Here is a 24,595-nt window from a genome sequence, read left to right on the forward strand (position 1 = left end):
AGTTTTTTTTACTCGTAGTTTATTTACTTCCATAACTGCTGTCAAATTCAATCGTTTGGTGTCGGGCCGGTTAATGCATCTGTTGATAATCATTGGTAATAATGATTCTGAGTTAAATATACTAAGATAGCGGCTGATTTCAAGTTAAACAGAGTCTTTTCTTCTTCTGAATTAATTTCCACAGTTAATTGCTTAACATTTTATTTCTACTTTGAAATTAATTTTCAAGAGGTTTGACTGTCGTTGATGATTTGAGATTAGGAAACAAGAAATGCCTTTTTAGTACATTTTACAGAATTATTCGATCTACTTGTACTGTATTTCAATAAATTCTGATCAATATTTATTATTTTTGCTTCTTTGTTTTTCAAGTTTATTTCTTTTAATGAGCAGTATAAAAAAACGCTTCTAAATCAAAATTGTTTCTAATAAAGTTTCCAAGAATAAAGTTATCCGTCTACACCGTTATTACACAAATTATGGGAGATTGATAATTTACCGCACCCACAACCTGCCAAGCCAAATGCACTGCATTACTAGGTCCCATATGGTAGAAACTCGTTTAAGATGTTCATCACTGATTATCATCAATTTTATTTTGATTCGGATTTAAGAATATCAACTTAAAAAACATAAACATAAATATATATCGGCAAATTCCATTAAAATTGAGGCTTAAAAACTTAAGGATTATCTCTTTGTGGGACGCTAATTCTACTAACTATTCATCCTCTATACTATTAGCTTGGCTTAGCTGGTCCCACTCGGGGTCCACTGAACTCAGAAAGACTCTATAGATCACTAAAGAATGATTAGAATTTACGAGGCTAGAAAAATGTCACCCTCATCGTACTCAAATAGATTAGGCAAACGAGAAGGAATTTTCACTAACTTACTAACACTAAAGCTGTCAAAAGCCGTGGACCATACATTCCATCCTTGCTTAGGCCAAAGCCAAATCGTTCCAGTACTAGTATAGCATGGATTCAACATTCCTTGTAAATCGATTTGAACCTTTTTCTGTGTTCCTGACCACTACTAATGTATGCAGAGCTTTCACTGTTTTACTTTTTTCTCAACTCGAAAAGAACTGAATTAGATTTCAGTTTTAGCTCTAGATTAATTATTGAATTTCCTATCCTAACCCAGTTCGTTTTTTTTCTATTTTGATCAACAGTTTACGGTTTACAAAATAAATACACGAAGCTACTTAGTTTGGTCGACGCGCTAAAACTTCAGAATCTTGTTTCAACGAAAAGAACGATCAAAATGACATTGTAACAGTTGGTTGGGCAAGAGAGTGCGTTGCGTTCATTATGCTTGTAGAAAGAGAGGTCCTTTAACTGGTTGGGAACATTAGCGAGAAAAGCTTGCGTACAGTGTTGGTGTGTGTCGGTGTATTTCACTGTCTGTCTGTCTATTGTGTTGAACAAATAGTCGAAATTTAGATTAATGAGTGTCTTTTTCAGTGTTTATCGTATATCTTAAAGATATCTGCTTAAGATATAACTGAAGAACTATAGTGGACAGAATATAACGACAGATAAGAGTGGCAGAAATTAAAATGCGTATGTTTTTTTCTTCTTTTTCTTTCTTTCTTTCTTTTTCTCTTAACAGTTTAAGTGCTATTTGATCATAGATTTTATAGTTCAAAGTCAGCGTTTTGGAACCGGCTTAAACGCTATTCCTCATTTTCTTTTAACTATTCCCGATTCATAACTTTAAATGCGACAACTCGCCTTTAGTATAAAGATACTTCTGTCTAATAAAAACCAGTCTCACATCTCCCAAAAGAAATCAGCTTCAAAACCTTTTACTTCCAAGTGCTGATTAATGCATGATTAATTGAAGCTCACTCGAGGTTTTCCACTGGTAATTTGTGCGAGCCAAAATCCGTTAAACTTCACCATAACTGGTCAAGCTTGGTGTACCTGGACAAAACTTCTGTTTTATGAATAAAGAAGACGTTTTTAATAGAAATTTCCTTAAAAAATACGATTAACTACGCAGTACTGACTCACCCAAGAGGACTTTTCTTGAGTAGCCCATGAAAGTAAGCAGCCACGTGACTAGGTCCCAGGACCCAAAAGAGTAAATTTGCTGCAAGTATTAGTACGTTCTGGTTCAATTTATATACAATGTGACCATAAAACTTTACCAAATTCTCTCTTTTTTCATTAAAAAAAACATATTTTAAAGAATTCGTGACTTGAAGTTTCTTGATTTACTCCGACGAATGATAACTATAAACGTCAATACAGTTAAAAACATAAGTTTCCTTCTCAGTTACTTAATACAAGGTGTTTGTTTCCTTATGATCAACTTGAAGTTTATTTGTTTAATTGTTTTTAGCTTTAAAATACCGGCTGACTTGCAGTGTTGAATTTTCTAAATTTTTCTGAACTAAACTCTTTAAACTATTTTCTTGGACTGATTTTCTAAGAGGAATAAGAGTATGATTTGTACCGGAGTAAAATAGCAGAGGGGTAGAAAGAAGAACAATGACATACAATATGGAAGGCTAGAGTGTTCTAACACTCATTAACCGGTGTCATTAAAGAACTGGAAAAAACAATTAATTTCAATGAACTCCACTCTAGTCTATAACAAAACACTTAAAAAAGTCTAAACTATTAAGCGAATCTTTGTTCAAAACTACCCGAATCTCTCCACGATAATTTAACTCAAATTTTCACCATAGTTGTATCAAATGTCAAGCTTTGTTATTTTTACGTGTATTTTTTCAACCGGAAGTATAGTTTTTTTTCTCGTTTCAGTTCTGTTTCCTTATTCTTTTGTCTCGACAGTAAATCTGTTCCCGGCAGGAGGCCATGTTAATTTAAAAAACTTGACTCTATAATTTAGATACCAATTCAATTTGTTTTGTATATCCATAATTAATTGCCTGCAAAAGCCGGCAACCTTCAGTTGATGGATAAACATGCACAACAACAGCAGGAGCAGCAGTAATAGTGAGCAGAAAGGCGAAAATGGGTCTCCATTACTCGTTGGGGTACAAATTATTTTTCCATGATTGAACAGTTTATCTAGAAAATGATTAATTTTTTGAAAATTTGCGGGAAATTGGCATCCTTATCTCTTAGCTTTTTCTTTCTCTCTCTCTCTCTCTCTCTCTCTCTCTCTTTCTTCCTTTTTTAAATATTTCGCTCAATTTATTTCAGTTATAATGAAAAAGAACGAGAACGACCCCTTCTCCCTTTACTTTTTTTCTTTTTCTTTTTCTTCCTTTTTTCAATATTTCGTTCAATTTATCAGTCAATTTTCTTTCCTTTTCTTTCCTCCCTTTCTTCTTTCCTTCATTCCTTTCATCTTTCCTTCAGCCTTTTTATTTGTCTTTCTTTCATTCATTCCTTTCTTTCATTCCTTTCTTTTTTCTTCTTACCTTCTTCGAATCTGTCTCTTATTTCCCCTTTTTATTTACTGTAAGAGAAACAAATTTCAGTTTCAAATGTATATTACAAATAATTGTCTGTTATTATGAATTCTAAAGATTTTCTCATGAATTTAGATGACTAAAAATATATCTACAACAAGAAACAGATTGATGTCGTGTTTTTTCCCCCCTTTCTAAACCGAAAATTTACTTGAAATCAAAAGCTTTCAAACCCAATTATAATAATGGGCTATTAAGAAGAACGGCGAAAAGATTTCTTCATCATCCTCATTGACATACCGTTTTAAGTTTTTTAAATTAATGCGTTGGATTTAAGGCGATTAATGTCTAATAAATATCTGTATTGATTGACTGTAAAGTTCATTTTCCCTTGGGCAACACAAAGTCATTAAAGTAGTACTTAAATCACTACTGTTTTCTCAATTATCTTGTCAGTAGATTTTCAGTGTTCTTTTACCCGCTGAAAGGAGTTAATGTCTATTATTTCTGCCAGGCTAAATATTACAAGAATTAGATTTTGTAAACATTCCTTCAATTTAGCCAAACGTTTTCTTTATTTCTTTAATATTTATTACGAATCATCTTAAAACAGAGATGAAAACTTTCTCTGAACTCAATTGCTTTCACGATTTTCAATTTACAGAATTCAGTTTTTTTAAATAACAGACAAAAAAATTGTTCTTTAAAAATACGAGGAGAAAAAGGTACTAATCTAAGAATCAACAATGATGTCCAACCATAATTAAACTGTATTTAAATTGTTCTTGTTTATTAGAAGCTATTCCAGCGTTCAAAGTCAAATATTTAATTTCTCCATTAAGCCCTCAAAATAAAGAGAACATCTGATCCTGAATCTAAAAGGAAACTGTACTAATTTTCAGATATTTCGCTGTCAAAATTCGCTAAGGCTTTCGAGAGTATTCTGCCATGTACTACACATAGAGCTTTTTTCAGGCATCAGCGTAATTTCGTTTTGAGTCTATGATTATTCTTTCTAGCGTATTTGGGCAACATAGTGAGTATTACAAGCTTTAGTTCTTGTTTTGAGGCAGTTTATTAATCAGAGTTCAATAAGAGTGCCTTATTAGAACCATCTATAGTGTAAAGCTGCGAACAGATGCTGTACTACTCCAATTAAAAGCCAAAAACTAAAAGACAGCCAAGTTAATCTTATTTATTCTTGTAAAAGAGCCGAACTAGAATCTAGACTAGAATCTTGAAAAAACATTAGCAAATCTTTGAATTGATTTGATTAACTGGAGGTAAAAAGGAGAAAAATCAAGGTCTTTTTGTTTTAATTGAAAATATTTGAAATTAAGAAATCTTGATGATTTTTAGTTTTAAAGTTCTGTTAATGAGCGCGTCACCATGCCGTGATTCGATCGAGAAAATGGTTTAAAAAAGAGATAATAATATCTAAACTGACCTTAAAATAAAAAATAATTAAGCAAAACCTGAATGTCCGACTTCATCTTTTAGTCATTTTGATTTATTTTGCCGGCCTTTTTCGAGGAATTTTTACTTGTCAAAACTTCAAGAATTTTAACCAAAAACAATTTTTTATTTGTTTGTGTCGTTTTCACTACAAGTCAAGAGAATACGAAGTAGTATTCTTAATATTCTCTTGCTACAAGTGTAACTGTTATTGATTGGGATTGATCGAAAAATTGTCTGGTTGAACCTTAAACAAACCTTTGAAAAACGTACAACAGTACTGAGATACGACTGAATTTAAGATGATCATGACTGCATGCCGTTACTCGCACCGTGTTCGGGTTCAACACAACAGCAATAGCATCTGAATTCAAATTTGTTCTGAGGCACTCGCTTCTTTGCCAATTTTTGGAATTATACGATTGAAGGTTAAATATTAACCGATTAAGTTTCTACGAGGTCCTAAAGGTGAGGTGTACCATATTGCATTTGATAAAATAAATAAAAGGTAAAACCAGGAGTTTAGCTATTGCACTGAATTTTGACGTCGGTTTTATGTCGCTTTTATACCGACATAGAGAAGAGGGCTTTTCGTTCGAAAATGCCTTTGTAAAAGGCATATGTTGCCGCGCTCTTGACAAAAGCGAGGGGACTGGGTTTGAAAAAACAGGGGGGAAATTAGCAAAATACAAATAAAAAGAGAAAAAAGAAAAGAAAAGAAAAGAAAAAAGAAAGAAAAAGAAAAAGAGGAGAAAGTAAAAAAGGAAGAAAATCGATCCGTAAGTAAATGACTGCAATAATAAGAATGAAGTTTGATCTTAATGAATTTTAAAATATTTTGGCAAATGCTTAGACTCTACTGTCACTGGGCTTCCTGTGGTACAAGAAAAACATCAACACAGGTAACCCATGACTACGAAAGAAAACCGGTAGCAAACTTGACTCCCGTGACGTCACTCATTTATTCACGTGATTAACTTTGTATTTTCTTTCGCGTGGCCAGGTCAGCCTCAACCTTGACCGTAATGTGCAGCGACCAAGCATCGTGATTGATTCACCATCGATTTTTGAATGCACGCTACGCTAAATAACCTATCAGAGCGCGTTACAGTCGTGGCTATGTTTTAAATTAATCTTTATTTACCTTAACTTAAAGCAGTACTTACTCCCTAATTCGCAGAAAATCTGTGATTGACTGACTTCATTCTGACGTCATTCCTCTACCCAGGCTCTTTTTCGACTCGTCCAAGTCGTAGGGAGGGAGGTTCCTGTTCAGATCAATTTGAGAAAAATTTTACATTTTTCAAAGTTTATTTTAGTTTAAAAGATCCTATTTACCCTGGGCCTCATGTTTGCCATTTCAGATCACGTGTCATTCTCTTGAGAATAAGATTATTACTGGGTTGCCTGTGGCAGCCCAGTCTAAAAATGCGTTGCGTTTCTCCGTATTTTCATGCGTCAGAAAATGCCAAAATTGCGCAATAGTACCCAGGGGTCTTCACGGCTCTACCCAAGAGTCCTTTGCGGACATATGATACAAAGATCCCGTGTAAAGTCTGATTTATATTCAAACAGTTACCAATCAATGTCTAATTTATCAAAGTAATTGATTGGGGGTGGGGCTGCGAATCACGTGTCGGAAATAAATGTCTATGCATATTCTTTTTTCGTTAGTTGCTAAAATTCAAGAGGGTTCAGTGCAGGATTAGGCATCATTACTCGGGTGAATGAACTGAGCAAGAAAGTTCAAGATGCCGTGAAGAAATCTTTCTTTTATTTGCCTACATATATTTTTAATTTTGCTTCTCAAAGCAGTTTCACTATTCTACATCCTATTATCTTAAAAATCAAAAACGGAAAAAAGAGCAAAAGCGTGAGTAGGTATAATGTTTTGGTCACCCATCCGAATGCTAACCCTCCTCAGACGAGCTTGACTCAGTATCTTGAACGACAACGATTTATCCACTCGACCACGGTTCCAGGTGAATCAACATAACAATAGCCGTGCAAACAATGCACCGAATAGACTAGACTTTTTAATGTTATATTTTCAACCGATTCCGTGCGTGGCAGAGATGCAAGGGATTAGCCGATATGGTCTGGGGGCCGGCTGGTCTCTCCCCTGATGCTTTGGCTAGAACATTTTCTTGCGTAATTCGTGCACCCAAGGGCAGAAGGATTTAATCGCCGTCAGGTCCGAAGTCCATACGTCGCCTCAGCTCTGCGGATGTCTCGGGGGTATGGCACAAGTGGAATCGTATTTTTCGAATTTCTTTTGGTGCGTTCTAATCCCATCTTATCCACATAAGATTTTTCTTCCTTTCTTTCTTTCTTTCTTTCTTTTTTTTTTTTTTTTTTTTTTTTAATCCATTTTGGTATTAGATTGAAATATTCAACAATGAGGCAATCTTTTTAGTTCCATTATCTTTTGATTAACATTGCAAACTTCTTCAGCTGTACCAGGCTTCTGTGTATGATACAGGCAACCTATTGAACGTCTATTCTCTACTTTCACATCCACATTATGCCTTACGTCTTTGGGGGGTAACCGATCAAAAAACTGTCCCAAATTGAAAGGTTTCTTAATTGAATTTATACTATACCTGCTTTTATCTGTACAATACTGTTTATCAGTTTATTCAAAGTTATTTTTGCGTCTACAGATCATCAAGAGTTTTTGTCTTACAGAAAATGTATTGACTTACGAAAAAATGTTTAAAATTTACCTTAGACGTCTTCAAACTTCTATCTTTTTCTGTTTTTTACTTCTTCATTTTATCTTTGGATACCAAACAAGGTATTGTCATTATTGTCTGATCAGCCTTTAGCAAAATAAGTGGGTTTTTACCCTCTGGTTACCCCCAAAGACGCAAAGTATTATGGGGATGTGAAAGTAGAGAATAGGGCGTCTTGTTCGTTTGAATGGCATCCATATTCATGTGTCTTTTCATGCGCAAGTATTTGAAAAAACTGCAAAACATAACGCCCAATCACTATATTGCAAGTCTGTCACAGCAGGCCGATAGGCGCTTTACAATAATTGTTAAATAACTGGGGGGAATGAAAAAACTTGAAAATCTAAGAGATCTAAGAGTATGTAATATATATATATATATATATATATATATAAAGCCCAAATAAATTAGCCAATCAGCGAACATTTTGCTCGTTGCTCTATATTTCCTAGTTCCATGTAATCGGCTCAGTAAACAAATTTTACTCGAAAATGAAAAAACCATGAATAGGGCGGCATAAATATGAGAGGGCAAGTTTTTAGTGATCAAAACAACGAACGGAAAGAGAACGCGCGCGTGCACTATTTGACGCACTGGAGTAGGGTAAGGCGAAATTTAAACTACATCCGGTTACTAAAAATAGGCTGACCGGGAATTTATATAACGCGCGCCACAATAAGAAGTTTCTCTTATGCTCTAAAAATCATTAATGAAGATTAAAGATTCTCCAAATCGTTTGCAAATGGAATATTTCGTCGTTATGGTAAAAAGTATTTAGTTTCGGCAAAAGATAATAGAAAATATTTAGAATTTTTTTCTGTGCATTTGCACTCCTACAGATTCCAAAACACCTGGGCCCAGTTGTTTAAAGCCCGATTCGTGCTAATCCTGGGTTAACTCTTAATAAGACCTATGAGAGTTTATCCTGGATTAGCGTTAATCCAGCTTTGAACAACCCGGCCCTGGAAAACGGCTTGAGTACAATTTCGAAAGTTAGACTAGACTATATTTACACCTTTTCGTCAGCGAAACGTCATTAAATTTAATGTAAATTTATTCCTCCATGACTAAAAAAGTTTTGAAGTTTATAGGTACTTCTGAAACTGCAACCTAAACTTCACTGAAATGTTAAAAAGCGATGATTTCTTACGACTTCTTGCATGATTTTAGGAATAATTTTATTTGATTCAAATTTCTTATTTCATTTTCTTATTTTCCGCTTCTAAAAAATGAAATAAATAATTTATTAAATAGGATATCTATTCTTTTCATTCTCCTATTCACAGAGTCGTTTTATTATCCTTACGGGCTCCAGTATGTCTATTACGCGTCGTCTGAAAAGACTACTCTGAATCTGGCAAATTAAAGGTGGTGTCAGTTCATTCATACCAGTTTTTTATTTATTTATTTACTTTTCTTATTCAAACATATTTATTCTCTGCATTTTCTCCAAGAGCTTAAAGCTCATCTAGGGAGATGACACAGATTTAATTTTACAATGTTTTTATAAGTAGAGGAGGAAAAAGCTAATTACAGGTTATATTACAAAATATATAGATTAAGAAAAAATGCATAATAACACGATTCATATCAGGTATTACGTAATAATCAATAAATGAAGTTAGTCCTATCTAGAATATCTCCTAAGTTCGAATTGGAATTTAGGGAAGCAAGGGAAAGGATAAACGATAAACCGCTCAAGTCACAGATGAAACCAACTACACGGGATTAATCGAGCCTAGGTAGCACTCCACCCATGCTTTACTCAAGGCAGGAGCAGGTGCAAGCTGAAAATCCATGTGGTTTTGAGAAACTTTTTTTTCGCAACATACTCCTCTTTGATCGTATTTATATCAAGATTTATTTTTATATTTACTTTATTCCCTCCTTATAAGTCATGAGTCCTTGTTGAATTCGTGAGGAAAGTTTCCCATTTTGAAGTGTTAATAAATAGACAAATATTGTATATTATTTTTATCATAATGAGAAAGTGCTTTGTTTTGTTAGGAATGCTTTTGAGCGCCCGAATACGAAGCGACCCAGAAACCCCTTGAAGAGAGGGTGCAAGCAACGTCACTGATTAATTACAAAACAACATAAACTGATCCGTATTCTCTAAGCTACGACAATTTAAGTGATTCAATTTAGCATCAATGCGATACTGATTTAATCATGATAGACAAGAAAAAAAGTATATATTGGCTATTTTTCGTGTTGGCTTGTGTAGTTTTTAATACTGCAGAATGTTCGGGGAATAATACAACTACTAGCGATCGTGTGATTATCAGCCTTCATCGAGATAAAGTCAACAAGTTCGGCTATGCCAGCTTTGTAAAACACGTAAACACTTCACTCAACGTCTCTGTGGCCTTGAATGGCTTCGTTAGAAGGGCAGGGGAGTGTGCGTTCATCTGCGCTAACTCTTCTATCGGTTTCTCGTTTAATTTTGCCATCAATGCTGATATTCATGGAAGACATATTTGTGAGATTCTCGCTACGGATAAGTACAACGCCTCGGACAAGTTCGTCAGCAAAATTGGATTCAATCATTACAGTCTCTATGTAAGTCTATTAATCTTGCCTTTATTTTCAGTTTTTTATTTGTAAAGTAGTATTCACATAGTTTTAAAGATTACAAAGCCGCCTTCGTATTTACGAGGGAAGCACTTAATAGCCAGTGGCTAACAAACCTGTTGCCTTCGTTTCATGGACGAATTGGAGTTTAGAAGTTGATTTTTGTGGAGGGAGGAAAAACCGGAGAACCCGGAAAAAACCCTCGAAACACAGGAGAGAACAAACAAACAACTCTACTCACATACGATACCGAGTCTGGAACTTTGACTCGAACTCGGGTCGTATTGATGAGAGGACAAAAAAGACCTTCAAGCATCAACATTGGCTTCAAGAGTTTCTCTCCCTTTTGGTTTGTTTTGTTCAGTTTGTTTGTTGTTTGTTGTTTTTTTCAGCGCAAAAATTGAACTTTGCAAAATGAGGGGAGCCTCACCTTTCTAAGCATAAAAGAATTCGAATTGTTTTCCAACTTGTGATACTTTCGTGTGAATGTCTTTAGTACATACAAGATATATAAGAAAACTTCGGGTAAAGCGTTAACTAACTATTCTTTTGTTGCCACACGTATTTTACAGAGTTTTTTTGTGACAACTGGTTTGAGGGTTTTGCAGTCAAACATTGAGTGTCGTATTTCCCTGTGTCTGTTGTCTGCGAGGCAGACCCACGAGTTAGCATCATCCCCGTATCCTAGTTCCTCGATTTTCCAAAGTTTTTCTTTTTTACTTGTCTTTTTTTTTCTTTTCTTCTTCAAAAATGTTCATGTCGAATTTGTTATAAAACGACAACCTTTTTGTTTGCCGCTTTTCCGTACAATCCAAATATGGAATTGATCATACTATATATGGAGTGAGCTTTCTCTACTCCAGCTCCGACACTAACTTATTAGAGTAAAGCTAGATATGTATTGAAGGCTTTGCATACTTCTTTGTTTTGATTACCAAACGAAAATACGAGAATTGTCCTAAAGAAAATACCCAGCTGTTGATATGAAAAACAATAAAATGGTTTTGTTTCACGAAATGAAAATAAGGTTAAGAGAAAATTTTTTTCAATAACAAGCAATAGTGGCAAAAAGCGCCAAAAACTAGACTTTCGTATGAGTTTTGTTCCAATTTTCGTTTTGGGTTAACACTCAAAACCTTTTTTTAACAGTTAGAAACTGATGTACTATGATAAAATGCCTGTTTGAAGCGGTATTGTAAAGATGTTTTGTTGCATTTGTGTCAGGCTTTTTTATAGAAAATATATGGGAAATAAGCAAATGAAGGCCTAAACCTCATTTTCGAATAAAATTTTTGCTTTGGGTTAACACTTTGATTCCTCTTTCATCGGTCATCTCCATTTCCAAACAAGTTAAACTTTCTGAATAACAAGATTTTAGCCTTGTACAACAGCCTTTCTTCAAGAAAATAGTTTTTGGCGCTCACCGCTTGAATACGATGTTCGCAGGAAGATTAGCTAAATACGTTTTGAGTTTTCCTTATTTTTAACACACCTACGATAACAAATATCGAGTAACTTTGATCCTAATTTAATCGAGAACAAACACTACCCATATTTAGTCCATGATCATATATTATCAATGATCTGTAACTATATATAGAGTATTCAGGTGTTAATTACGACAATGACAATCCTAACAAAACAGTACGTTGCGATACCGACAATAATAGTACTAAAAATACACTGAAAGAAATCTGGTGCTGACTACCGCCTCTTACCAATGCCACCCATTTTCCATTCCCGGTCTCGGTGTCGTATATGTGAGTATAGTACATGATCCAGAACGTGGTACAACGGAAAAGATAACGATATTAAAAGAGAGCAGTTTTCGTAAGACTGTAAAAAGCTCAGTGCTATAAGAGTGCCGTGTGCCATGACCGTCATGTTTTCTAGTATTTTTATAGGCTGATTTTTTTTTCTCGCGCAATATGATTGGTCTGGTAGTTCCGTGACATTGGCGTGACCCTGTCAACGCCGTGTTTTTGATATTTATTGATTGGACGGAGAGTAAATTGTCGCGCCGTGTGATTGGTTTGGTGTTACCTTGGCGTGGCCGTTGCTTTATCACAATACCACGTGATGCCAAACGTAATGGTCTCTAACATGTTCTCTTGTCTCTAACCATAATGTGAATACCAAACACAAAAACATATACTCACAAGCTGTTATATTTGTAGAGTCCCTGTTCTTCATTCCCATGTTTGAATGGAGCGACATGCCATGCCAAGTACGAACACGGAACGTACGAGTGCCTATGTGTACCTGGATTTGGAGGGAAGTTTTGTGAAAATGGTGAGACACAACTATCATTTATACCGTCATATTCCCATAACATTTCCCATTTCAGACCACGTGTCATTCCCTAGAGTATCATTTCTTTGTTTAACGGTTATGCATGAGAAGACACATATATAATAGGGATACAGCTCAAACAAAAATATTTATTCTCAACAAAATGACACATGGTGTGAATTTTGAATCAAAACATTATGAACAAGGAAAGAACTCTATTCCTAGTGCAGGACAATGAATCTTAATAGACTTTATATTTTATGTTGCAATGTTTTCCCATTTCAGACCACGTGTCGTTCTCTTGAGAATAAGATTCTTTGTCTTAGTGGTATCCATATTCATGCGTCTTCTCCTGCACAACCTTTAAACCTAAATAATACTCTTGGGAACGTGGTCTGTAATGGGAAAACATTACACCATGAACAATAAAGTCCGATTCAGCTGCTTTTGAAAGAATAACGCCATACGGCGCACTGCACTAGGCCAGTGGGATAGTTCATAACAGATGCTTCATATCAGTAACCTAAGCATTTAATGTGACTTAATTTCTTTATTCAAAGAGGTCAACGAATGTGCTAGCAATCCTTGCTTGAACATGGGTGTCTGTACTGATATGTTTGCTGCTTACCGGTGTACATGCCATCCGGGGTTCTCTGGCGATAGATGTGAAATAGGTAAGCTGAAATGATAATTGAATATCATCTAGTGCATTGAGATCATCGCCAAGCGTAACATGGATAGAAAGGTGAATGAATGGGATGGATGAATAAATGGAATGAATGAATAAATAAATGGGATGAATGAATCAATGGGAAGAATAGATAGATCGATGGATCAATGGATGGATGCTACGGATGAATGAATGGATGGATTAGCTATGAATGGATTGGATGGGATGGGATGGAGGGAGGGAGGGAGGGAGGGAGGGAGGGAGGGAGGGAGGGAGGGAGGGAGGGATGAAGGATGGATGGATGAATGAAGGATGGATGGATGGATGGATGGATGGATGGATGGATTGAAAGGATTGATGACTGTGATGTGTTGGGCTTGAAGGATAGATGGTTGGATGGAATGGGATGAATGGGATGGGATGGGATGGATATTAAATATTCTATTTTTACCACACCAGTCACTCCAGGCGCCCTCTTACCTGGTGGCAACAACGTCTGCACACAAATCATCAGGTGAGATACTTGCTTACTGGCACTTTCTTTAAACCTAAAGATCACATACTGAACATCAGCCTTTCTTCTAGTTATGCCTTCGCGTACTTGGAGTCCTATCACGTGACAAGAGACCAGCGCTACACCTACGGCTGTGGCTGGTTTGGATGGTGGAGGTGTACTGGATGGAGGTTAGCAAAACATGCAGAACAAAGAGTTTTATCGATACTGTACTATAGTTGGAATTTTATTAAAATAAACTGAAAACAGAAATAACGGGAAAGAAATTTAGGACAGAGGGAAGGACAAAAACATGTTCTCGTATTGGGGATTTTTTAAAAACGACAATTCACATTCAACTTGCAGTAATACCTGAATAGTAAAACGAAAACAAAAATTCATTAAAGCACGATCGTCGTTTTTTGTTTCGTTTTCAGGCGTATCTACAACAAGGCCTATCGAACAGCCTACCGACAGAGTTACAGGATCAGTTACATCTGTTGTCCAGGATTCGACAATCCACCACACAGTGGCCATTGCTCCATTAGTAAGTAGCTTAAATCTTCTGTATATCTAACCTTTGATAAGCTAGCCTATTCCAGTTTTTTCCTTTCTATTTTCTTTTCCTAAAAATGGATGTAAAAAAATGCCAATATGACAATGAGAAATTCGATTTTGATTTCGTGTAAGTCAGTACGTCACTGCTTGCGCGCTAGTTTTATGAACGCATCCCACATGGAAAGGAGTAACTATGGACTCTAAGTTATCAAAACAAACAAACAACATATTGGGTATGCTGATCATACAAGGGGTTAATCATTTATGATCTAGGGACCGATTAATCTCTCGTTACTATGGTAACGCCTTTGCACATTTGATCATATTCACATGTTAAAGTCGCGCTTAATAAATATCAAATATTATTATTTTTAACGCCGATTTAGCTAAATCATGTCAAGTAAAAACCTCGAGAGTTTACGAAGCGTCGTTCATTATTGATTTATATTTTATCGTATAAGAAATAAATGCAATTAAATGCTTTGATATTTTTTTCGAAGATATTGACGAGTGTGCCAGTACTCCCTGCCAAAACAATGGTACATGTATCGACAGAGTGAATGGATATCAGTGTAACTGTACTGCTGGCTTCAATGGATCACAATGTGAAATAAGTAAGTAAAGAGAGTTGGGGAATGAACTGATGAAATAAGGAGTAAAATGATCATGTGATCCTCGTGGAATACCAAGCAACTTATTCAGCTGCAAACTTTAACACTCAGAAATGTTTTTGTACGCTTACTCGATTCTATGAAATGAACAAATTCACAGTTTAAAAAAATTATAGGCATACTGAACGAACGAACGAACGAACGAACGAACGAACGAACGAACGAACGAACGAACGAACGAACGAACGAACGAACGAACTGTTTCAAGACGTGTTCGTGTTGGTGGGGAAATAGTTATGCGTATTTAATCAAACAATCACTTCTCTAAGTATCTAATTACAACTGCGTAAGCTAATATTGTAACATCTCCCCTTTTATAATGTTTGAAATACATGGCTGGGATGATATAGAAAGATTTTAAAGATTTAAAAAATAAATGACCAAACAAAATGGCTGACTAAACTACGAAATGATTATATGGATATTAAAGTTCAACTGTAACAAAATCAATGTCCTATAAATGTTCGGTAGTCAAGTAAACCGATCAGGTTTCTTAACCACTCTCTGACTTCTTCGCAGTACAGGTGGATTGACCGCGGGTTCTGACGCAGATAGAACTTGAGGTGTCCTTGCACTGTCTGCCTCTGGTGATGCTTGTGTGTCACTAGCTGGTTCTTTCGGTGCTTCGTCGACGGGCTTTAAAAGCTGTCTGTTTCGGCGAAGTAACTCTCCGTTCGACTCAACTAGATATGACCTGTCTGAGAGTTTCTCTTTACAGTTCCCTACTTCCCAGGGCTTGCCTCTCTGGTTTGGCGCTACTCTTACCTCTTGGCCTATTTCTAGGTCTGGTAGGACCTTTACATGTCTGTCGTAGTGACTTTTGGCTTTCTGGCGCTTAAGGTGGATTTTGGTTGTCACACCTTCCGCTACTTTGGGATACAGAAGGTTAGTTGCTATGGGGACTAGTGTCTTTGTTCTCCTAGACATCAAGCGCTGTACTGGGCTGCTCTGCATTCCTTGAGTGGGGGTATTTCGATAATCTAGCAAGGCTAACCACGGATCTTTACGGTCGTGCATGGCTTTCTTGAGCAGGCTCTTGGCTACTTTCACTGCTGATTCCGCCTTTCCATTTGACTTTGGGTGGCATGGCGATGAGGTGACATGTTTGAACTCCCAGTCTCTTGCGAATTCAGCAAACTCGTTGCTGACGTATTGAGGCCCGTTGTCGGATACCAGCACATCGGGTATCCCATGTCGACTGAACTGTTCCTTCAGAAACTTGGTAATGGATGCTGAGGTTGTATCTTTCAGAGGACTTATTTCTATGTAGTCTGAGTAGTAATCTACCAAGACTATATAGTCTCTGTTCTGCAGCGTGAAAAGATCTGTGCCTAGTCTGCTCCAAGGTCTGTCGGGTATTTCGTGCGACTGCATTGGCATGCTGGGGTTACTTGGTTGATATTCTGAGCACACATGACAAGCCTTTACTGCATTTTCGATGTCGTGGTTCATTGCTGGCCAGTAAACGCGATCTCGTGCTTTCCTTGCACACGCCTCGATTCCTTGATGACTTGAGTGTAACCTCGCGACTACTTCAGATCTGAGGGCTCGAGGTATGATGATGCGTTGATTCTTGAATAAGATGCCGTTGTGGAGTGTCAGTTCCTCTCGGAAATGCCAGTAGTCTCTGATAGCTACTGGTACTTTGTCACGTACGTCAGGCCATCCTATTAGTATAGTATTCTTAAGTGACTGCATTGTAGGGTCTTGCTCTGTGGCTTTTTGTAGTTGCGCTAACCTTTCACTTGTGACCTTTACATTGTCGAGGGGGTTGATTCCTTCTAGTTCTAGCGCAAACACTTGGAACTCATCTCCAGGTTCTCCTTGGTCTGCGAGGAAGGCTCGTGAGAGGTGATCTGCCACGTACATTTGTTGTCCTGGCTTGTAAGTTACGTTCAGGTTGTATCGCTGTAGGCGTAATATCATCCTCTGTAACCTGCTGGGTGCTGCTAACAACGATTTCTTGAAGATCGCTTGCAAAGGTTTGTGGTCTGATTCTACTGTTATCAGCTCTCTCCGTGTGATGTACTGGCTGAACTTTGCACAAGCGAAGACGATTGCAAGACATTCTTTTTCGATTTGTGCGTAGCGTTGCTCAACTGGTGTGAGAGTTCGGGATGCAAACGCTACTGGTTGGCCGTTTTGAAGCAAGGTTACTCCGAGGCCTTTCTCACTAGCATCACATTGGATAGTGACTTCTTCGCTCATGTCATAGTACTTGAGTACTGGATGCGCAATCACGAGTTGTTTAACTTCTGAGAAGGCTTTGTCGTGCTGGCGTGACCACACAAATCTTGCATTCTTTGTGGTTAGTTCACGAAGAGGCAGTGCGACTTCTGATAGTCGAGGGAGAAACTTGGAGTGATAATTTACAAAGCCTAGTAGGCTGAGTGTCTCTTGCTTGTTGGTAGGCTTTGGCATTTCGGTCACTGCTTTGACCTTATCTGGATCTGGCTTGAGTCCGGTGGATGACAAGATGTGTCCCATGAACTTCACTTCTTTTCTCCGCATGATGAGCTTCTTGCTGTTCAGCTTTAAGTTGATCTGTCTTGCTCTCTTGAGCAGACGTAGCAGATTTTCGTCATGGTTTTTGTTGGCTTCTGCTAATGTGTCACCGTAACCGACCACTAACATATCGTCGCGGAGCACTTCCACGCCTTCTAGGTCTCCCAGTCGCTCGTGTAGGGTGCTTTCGAATTCCTCTGGGGCTGAGCTGACGCCAAAGGGCATGCGTAGATATCTGTAACGGCCAAATGGGGTCCAAAAGGTTGTAAGCTTACTGCTAGCTTCGTCCAAACCGATTTGGTAGAACCCATCCTTTGCGTCTAACGTTGTGAAGACTTTGGCCTTGCCGAGTCTGGGTAGCATCTCATCCATCGTAGGCATTTGGTATTTGGGTCGTTTGATCGCTTTGTTTAGATCTTTGGGATCCAAACAGATTCGTATCTTTCCAGGTTTGGCTACAACGACCATGCTGCTGATCCATTCGGTGGGTTCTGTCTCTTTGACGATGATTTTCTTTTTCTCGAGTTCAGCTAACTTTGTTTTGACTTCCTGGCGAAGCGTAACTGCGATTCTTCTAGGCGCGTGTTGAACTGGCGTGACATCTGGGTCAACTGCGATTGTAGCGTTACCAATGTTTCCCAATCCTTCGAAGACGTCTCGAAAATCTTTTAAGATACTTTCTTTAGTTAGGGGCAGAGTTCCGGTTTCTTGAACCGCGTGGACTTGATGATCGATGTTTAACTTGATTAGATCTAATTGTTGGCATGTCTCGGCTGATAAAATTGGTTTGTGGTTTCCGTTGACAACCTGAAATTTGAAGCAATGTTTTTCGTTGACCTTAAGTGTCACTTCACCTAATGTTTCCATGATTGATCCATCAAACAATCGTAGTTTGACATTGCTTTGCTTGAGCGTCGGATTACCGTCTTGGTTGATGATTGCTACATCCTTGTGGCTGATTACGTTACAGGTCGCTCCTGTGTCTAGTTGGCAGTCCAAATCCGTTTTATAACTGGAATTGGTGTTCATAAACTCAAGCTTTGCAAAAAGCTGCTTGCCCTTCGTTTTCACCGAACCAACTTCTTCAATCTTCAACGTGAATTCGTCGGATGAGTATTCTCCTTCTTCTGATTCTCCTGATTCAGCTGTCATCGCTTTGACATTGCTTGACCTCGATTTACACACAGACGCGAAATGGTTTTGTTTCTTGCACGTTTTGCATTCACGGCCATAGGCGGGGCAGTCTTCTAACTTGTGTTTCTGAGAACCACCACAGCGGTAGCACTTGTAACTGCTCGTTCGTTGACTTGTAGTTCGTTTACTGTCCTCGCTTGGCGTTCTGTGGGAACGTCTGTTGTTGTACTTGTCACTTGGCTTGCTTGGAGATTTAGGCTTCCGTTCTCGTATTTCATTGATTTCTTCGTTATTTGTCTTATCCACTAGACTCATGGCTTTTAACTGGCTGCTAGCTAATTCACTTGAGCGGCAAATGTTGAGGGCTTTGTTGAGATCTAGACTGTCCTCTTTTAAAAGACGTAGTTTTGTTGCGTGTTCTCGTATACCAAGAACGAGTCGATCCCTGATAAGCTCTTCCGTTAACGGACCAAACTGACATGATGAAGCGCATTTTCTAAGGCGATTTACGTAGCCATCTACGGTTTCTTCTGGGCCTTGAGTACAGCTGTTGAACAGATATCGTTCGTACACCACGTTGCGCTTTGGTTTGAAGTAGGCTTCTAGCGCGTTTAAGCATGTGTTTACGTCGTTCTTTTCTTCGTCACTTAACTTGAGATTAAGGAATATTTGCAGACATTCCTTCCCCATTACAGAGCGAAACGTTGCTAGTCGTATCTTTGGGTCTTGCTGGTACAGTCCGGTTGCGACTTCGTAGTCCTCCCACTGTTGTTTAAAGAAGTCCCAATTGTTTACTTGATCTCCTTTGGTATTCATCGGCGTTGGTACCGGAAAATGCGACGTGAATATTGGTCCTCGTGGACCGCTGCTGGTCGAAGCTTCCTCCTTACTTGACATATTACTTCTTCAATGCCTCGGCAGTAGGAACTTGACGGTTTTTTTCAGCTACTTTGGAAGCGTTATTTCCAATTTATTTCTGACACCATGTTTCAAGACGTGTTCGTGTTGGTGGGGAAATAGTTATGCGTATTTAATCAAACAATCACTTCTCTAAGTATCTAATTACAACTGCGTAAGCTAATATTGTAACACGAACGAACGAACGAACGAACGAACGAACGAACGAACGAACGAACGAACGAACGAACGAACGAACGAACGAACGAATGAATAAAAAAGGGTTCACTAAAGGCGCGGACACACGGTACGACATCGAGCGCAACATTTCAGGTAATATTACTGAATTAAGATCGTTTTCTACTTCAACAAAATTGCGTCATGTAACAAGGTTTGCGACATCGATTGCCTGCAACATTGCGCGTAAGTTTTGCACCTGTGCACGTAGCTTGAACGAATGAATGAATTAATTAATTAACGGGATCTAACGTCATTGGTCTATCTATTTTCGTAGATATTAACGAATGTTCTAGCAACCCGTGTTTGAATGGAGGATCATGTTTTGATCAAGTCAATGGTTACATGTGCGCATGTGCAGCAGGATACACAGGAGTCCATTGCGAAACAGGTAAGAGTAGACTAACCAGTGCATCCAATGAGATGGAAAGTATCTTATAAGACGTCTAGACACAGAGAGTGTGTGGGCTATAGTTTCAAGCTCCACAAACAGCTCAGTCATTAGATGGCTGTCGTGTTAACCTAGTAAAGGCGCTATCGTCCCTTCAAGCTCAGCTCAAATATCTTACAGTTCAACAGACTGTAAAGAGCTCAAAAAACCTTTAAATTTTATTGATGAACTGAAACAACATTTTTGCTGATCCAAGTCAGATCATGGGCTAACTCATAAATCAGATTGATATTTACTGTGTTTGATTTTACGGAGGGAGAAAACCCCTCAAATCAAAGGAAAGACTTAATAAACTCTACTCACATATAATGCTGAGTCCAGGAACTGAAGTCGAAACCCCAGATGTGAGAGGCGAGTACACTTGATACCCACCATTGATCGAGATGTTGAGAAGAAAAGAGCTTCATCCTGGAAGGGAAAGGTGCACTAGCATCTTGGCGGAGTAAAGCTATTTAAGGCCCCGTCCACAATTTGCCGGATATGATTTGAATCCGAATTTTTATTTATTCGGTTAGGCCTATCGTCCACACTAGTCCGGGCGAATCCGGAACAATTCTTCACCGAAAACGATTTTTTTCGAATACGGTCTCCAGAGTGGAGCAATTTGAAAACGCCGGCTAGCCGTACTAGTGTGGACGGAGAACATTTCGTATCCGAAATTTTTCGGATACGATGATGTCATGATTGTCATGGGAACATGGCGGAAAGGCTAAAAATTCACCGCGGGCTCAATTTCAGCTTCGATGCACATGCTCAGATGTGTAATGAAGCGTTTTTGCCGCCTCGGATCGGACTAATGTGGACGCGAAACATTTTATCAGTTTATCCGTTTTTATGTGTGGACGGAAAACTTTTTTTTCGGTTTCGGTGTGAAAGTTGCGGATTCAAATTTATCCGGCATAGTGTGGACGGGGCCTAAGAGAATTTGCAACATGGATGTATTTGTTATTGGTAAATGAATCTTATTTGCTTCTACAGACATCGACGAGTGCTCTAGCAATCCATGTCTGTATGGAGCATCATGTCACGATCACGTTGACGGCTATACCTGCACTTGCGCCGGGGGGTATACGGGAACGAACTGTGAATCAAGTAAGAACTAAAGAAGTACAAACAATGTACCATGAATATTCTTCATGTCAGGGTATTAAACAACCTCTGGGCTGATCTAAGTCAGGGCATGGCTAACTCACAGATTAAACCCTGAAACAACCTCTGGGCTGATCTAAGTCAGGGCAAGGTTAACTTACTGATTAAACCCTGAAACAACCTCTGGGCTGATCTAATTCATCGAGGTAAGGGAAGGAGGTGGAGAGACATGGAGGGGGAGGAGGTAAGGGAAGGAGGTGGAGAGACATGGAGGGGAGGAAGTAAGGGAAGGAGGTGGAGAGACATGGAGGGGGAGGAAGTAAGGGAAGGAGGTGGAGAGACATGGAGGGGGAGGAATGGTAGAGGCCACTGAGAAAAAAAACAATTACTTCATGTTGTACTTATCTTCATAACAGATATCAATGAGTGTCTTAGCAAACCATGCCAGAACTATGGCGCTTGTAATGATCTCATGGATGGTTATAGCTGTACCTGTCAACCTGGCTTCTTTGGAACAAATTGTGAGACTCCGATCATAGGTAAGTCTATTACTCTTTTCCTCACTCTTGGCACGAGGGGAGGGGTTGTACCCATACAAACGCTTGCGCGAAACCAAAGATAAACTGAATCCTCTAAATTAAATATGTAGTGTAGCAGATACGACTACGACCTACAAACAAGAACCCCGGAACATAGTTTAGAGTGGGAGTCTGGGTGGGGTCGTTAATCTGGGGATCCCCCTAACGTCCAATTTAGACAGTCGGTCGAAAATTGCAATTACCAGTGTGTTTTTTTTAAATTTATTTATCAACAATATCTATACACAGGTGTCCAGTTCATCAAAGCTGGTTTGAATGGAGCTCTGTTTAAATTAAACTGACAGACCAAAAATATAGTACAAAATACAAAAATTAAAAACGTTACAAAGCACTAACTGAATAAAACACTTAACATGAAGTATTTGATGGCGCACAGGGTTAATCTTAGCGAGATCTAAAATGCTTTTTAAGGCCAGACTTGAATCTTGTTAAATCGTGTACCCTCCTCAGGTCCAGCGGAAGGTTGTTCCAGATCTTTGTACCGCTGAACCTGAAGGAGCTTGGATGTTTTCGCAAAAGGCGGACGGAGCAGATCTCTATGGCGCGTATTATATGCGTGGAAATTGCGCGAGTGGCAGAAATCATTAAGTAAATAAGGTGGAGCCAGGTTATGTTAACATTTAAACACTAACATGCATTTCAGGTAGTCCCGGCGGGACAGGAGTGAAGGCCCAATAACTACCGCGCAACCTGTGGCTGAGAGACTCAATAATACTGGCGGCGCACCTATGTAGTTTATCTAAGTAATCACGATCGGTCTTGCCACAGGAGTCCCACTGTAGTAGCACGATAGTCAAATATTGAAGTATAATGGTGTTGTACAGGGTTATGCACGACTCCCGCGGAATGACCTTACGCGCTCTGCGTAGCATACCGAGTCTCGAGGGGCAATTGGCAATTTTTTTGCATAAAACTCATGTCAAAGAATTAGGCAACTCATATTTGGCAGAAAACAGGGCTGAAGGGGGAGGGGAGGGGGAAGCTAGGCTTAGCGGATCCCTCCCGCCTTCGGAGTTCCCTACGATCTTTTAGACATAACTTTGAAGCAAGAATTCCATATCTCGTAAGAGTTTTTCATTCTAATCACGATTTCTTTTTCCTTTATGTGAATAGGAGGAGTGCCGAAGAAGTGAACCAAAATGTGGCAGCACTGTACACGGAGACGATTGCAGACAAATACCCCTCGATTGATTATATCATCCCAAACTATACTAGACTGATTCCATAAGACACAGTTCTCCCTCGAAAGAATGCGAATGGAAACGATCCAAATTGATCTTTAATTTGGACAGGAAAGAGAATTTGAAAATAATACAAATGTTGCTTATAAGGGATTATAGAGTGATGATACAATTAAGAAGCAAACGAGTAAAGGTCTCTGACCCGGTTGAGACGACTCAACTCAGATTCGCATTCGTTTATGCGTTGGGCTAAAAGGCGCTTCCAGATAGCCGTTTCACAATTCTACTCGTATTTTGGTTTATATAGGATAACTCAGTACACATTAAAATCATACATTGCACTAGACTATCAGTGACTCTGGGTAGAAAGCAGACGGTTTGAAAGCCCTACGCATTTAACACATTCATAATATGCTTGAACTAACATTAAATAGTTTAGCTAGAAAGTTTGTAGCACGTTGATGCTGGACGGTATAGAGTGTTAGATTTTCTTTTCTCTTCCTGCAAACGGCAAATATGACCACGTTTTCATCGTTTTCCTGTATTCTAATTTTAGTTATTACAAAATTTCACACATATTCTTTCGCTTTTCTATTATTTGGATTTTTTTTTTTGCGATTCCTTTTCAGTAACTAAAAATAATCTTTTGATAGTCAACAGACGTTTCACGTTTGCCTTGAACGTAAATCTTCTATAAATGTAATGTCGAACGGCTCGGCTTTCGTCGTTCTCACAGTACCGACTTTCAATTGCACAAGGGGAAATTAGTCCTACTTTTCTTTAAAGTTTCTTGCGAGAACAAGAAAACAAGCCTTAAGTTCAGTTCAGTTCACAGTGCTGTTGTGTACAAATTTGAGTCAAAAATTTTACGGTCTAACATCTTACCTTTCGTTCTCTTGTATCCTAGCGTTTGGCAAGTTGTTTTCAAATACCTCTTATAAGTATATTCTAAGTCTTGGACCCGTCTTAAGCAGGACCATTTCACAAGACGGGTTTGTCGACTCCTAGTACTCGCTCTTTACAACAGAGCCCAGCAAACAAACCAACTAAACAGCTTTGTCAACTTTTTTAATCAGGCAAGCACTAGCACTTTTCATAACACGGAGTGGAACGTAATCAAAATTCAAAAGGAATATCCACACACTTTACTAGAAATAGCAAAATATAATTGCTCCTTTGGCAAATTAAAGTGCACATGAACCCTTCGACAATACTTTCAGTACTGATTCTACACGAAGTAAATAGTTGAATGGTAAAATATTTCTTGATTTGAGTGATGCGTCTCTAAGTTATGAAGGTTTATACTTTCAATATGCTAATGAGTGTGACGTCTATTAAGGCTTAATCAAATATACAAAATCGAACTGGTTCATAGAAACAGTATTTAAAAAGCATCATTATTTTACTCATGGTTTACATGAAAGCTATTTACAATTTTAATTTTCAAAATGGCCAGCATTTAGTATTACTAGTTACAACAAAAACACTCAAATACCTTACCTGACGTCATCATCATTAACATATTGGAAGTATAAACCTTCATAACTTAAAGACGCATTACTCAAATCAAGAAATATTTTACCAATCAACTATTTACTTTATGCAGAATCAGTACTGAAAGTATTGTCGAAGGGTTCATGTGCACTTTAACAATCAACAA

General features: G+C 38.2%; 1 protein-coding gene and 1 long non-coding RNA gene across 2 annotated transcripts; both read left to right on the forward strand.

The window, feature by feature from the left end:
* Positions 1-9,756: 9,756 nt before the first annotated feature.
* LOC116303793 (uncharacterized) lies at positions 9,757-24,164 on the forward strand. The gene is made up of 8 exons (XM_089024004.1): positions 9,757-10,146; positions 12,336-12,450; positions 13,011-13,124; positions 14,672-14,785; positions 19,893-20,006; positions 21,045-21,158; positions 21,572-21,694; positions 22,868-24,164. The coding sequence occupies exons 1-8, from the start codon at positions 9,757-9,759 to the stop codon at positions 22,885-22,887; spliced, it is 1,104 nt and encodes a 367-aa protein (XP_088880130.1). The 3' UTR covers positions 22,888-24,164.
* LOC148905004 (uncharacterized) lies at positions 13,593-14,098 on the forward strand. Its single transcript, XR_016121873.1, has 3 exons — positions 13,593-13,634; positions 13,706-13,804; positions 14,051-14,098. It is a non-coding gene; the product is annotated as an uncharacterized LOC148905004 (long non-coding RNA).
* Positions 24,165-24,595: the final 431 nt, after the last annotated feature.

The sequence above is a fragment of the Actinia tenebrosa genome, unplaced genomic scaffold (assembly GCF_029948245.1).
Source record: "Actinia tenebrosa isolate PJP-AT-01 unplaced genomic scaffold, QUT_ActTen_1.0 PGA_scaffold8__29_contigs__length_14323225, whole genome shotgun sequence".
Lineage (NCBI taxonomy): Eukaryota > Metazoa > Cnidaria > Anthozoa > Actiniaria > Actiniidae > Actinia > Actinia tenebrosa.

Coding starts and splice junctions, on each gene's coding strand:
- LOC116303793 (XM_089024004.1), top strand. CDS start 9,757: ATGATAGACAAGAAAAAAAGTATATATTGGCTATTTTTCGTGTTGGCT. Junction 10,147..12,335: donor TCAATCATTACAGTCTCTAT/GTAAGTCTATTA, acceptor TTATATTTGTAG/AGTCCCTGTTCTTCATTCCC. Junction 21,695..22,867: donor TTGTGAGACTCCGATCATAG/GTAAGTCTATTA, acceptor TTATGTGAATAG/GAGGAGTGCCGAAGAAGTGA.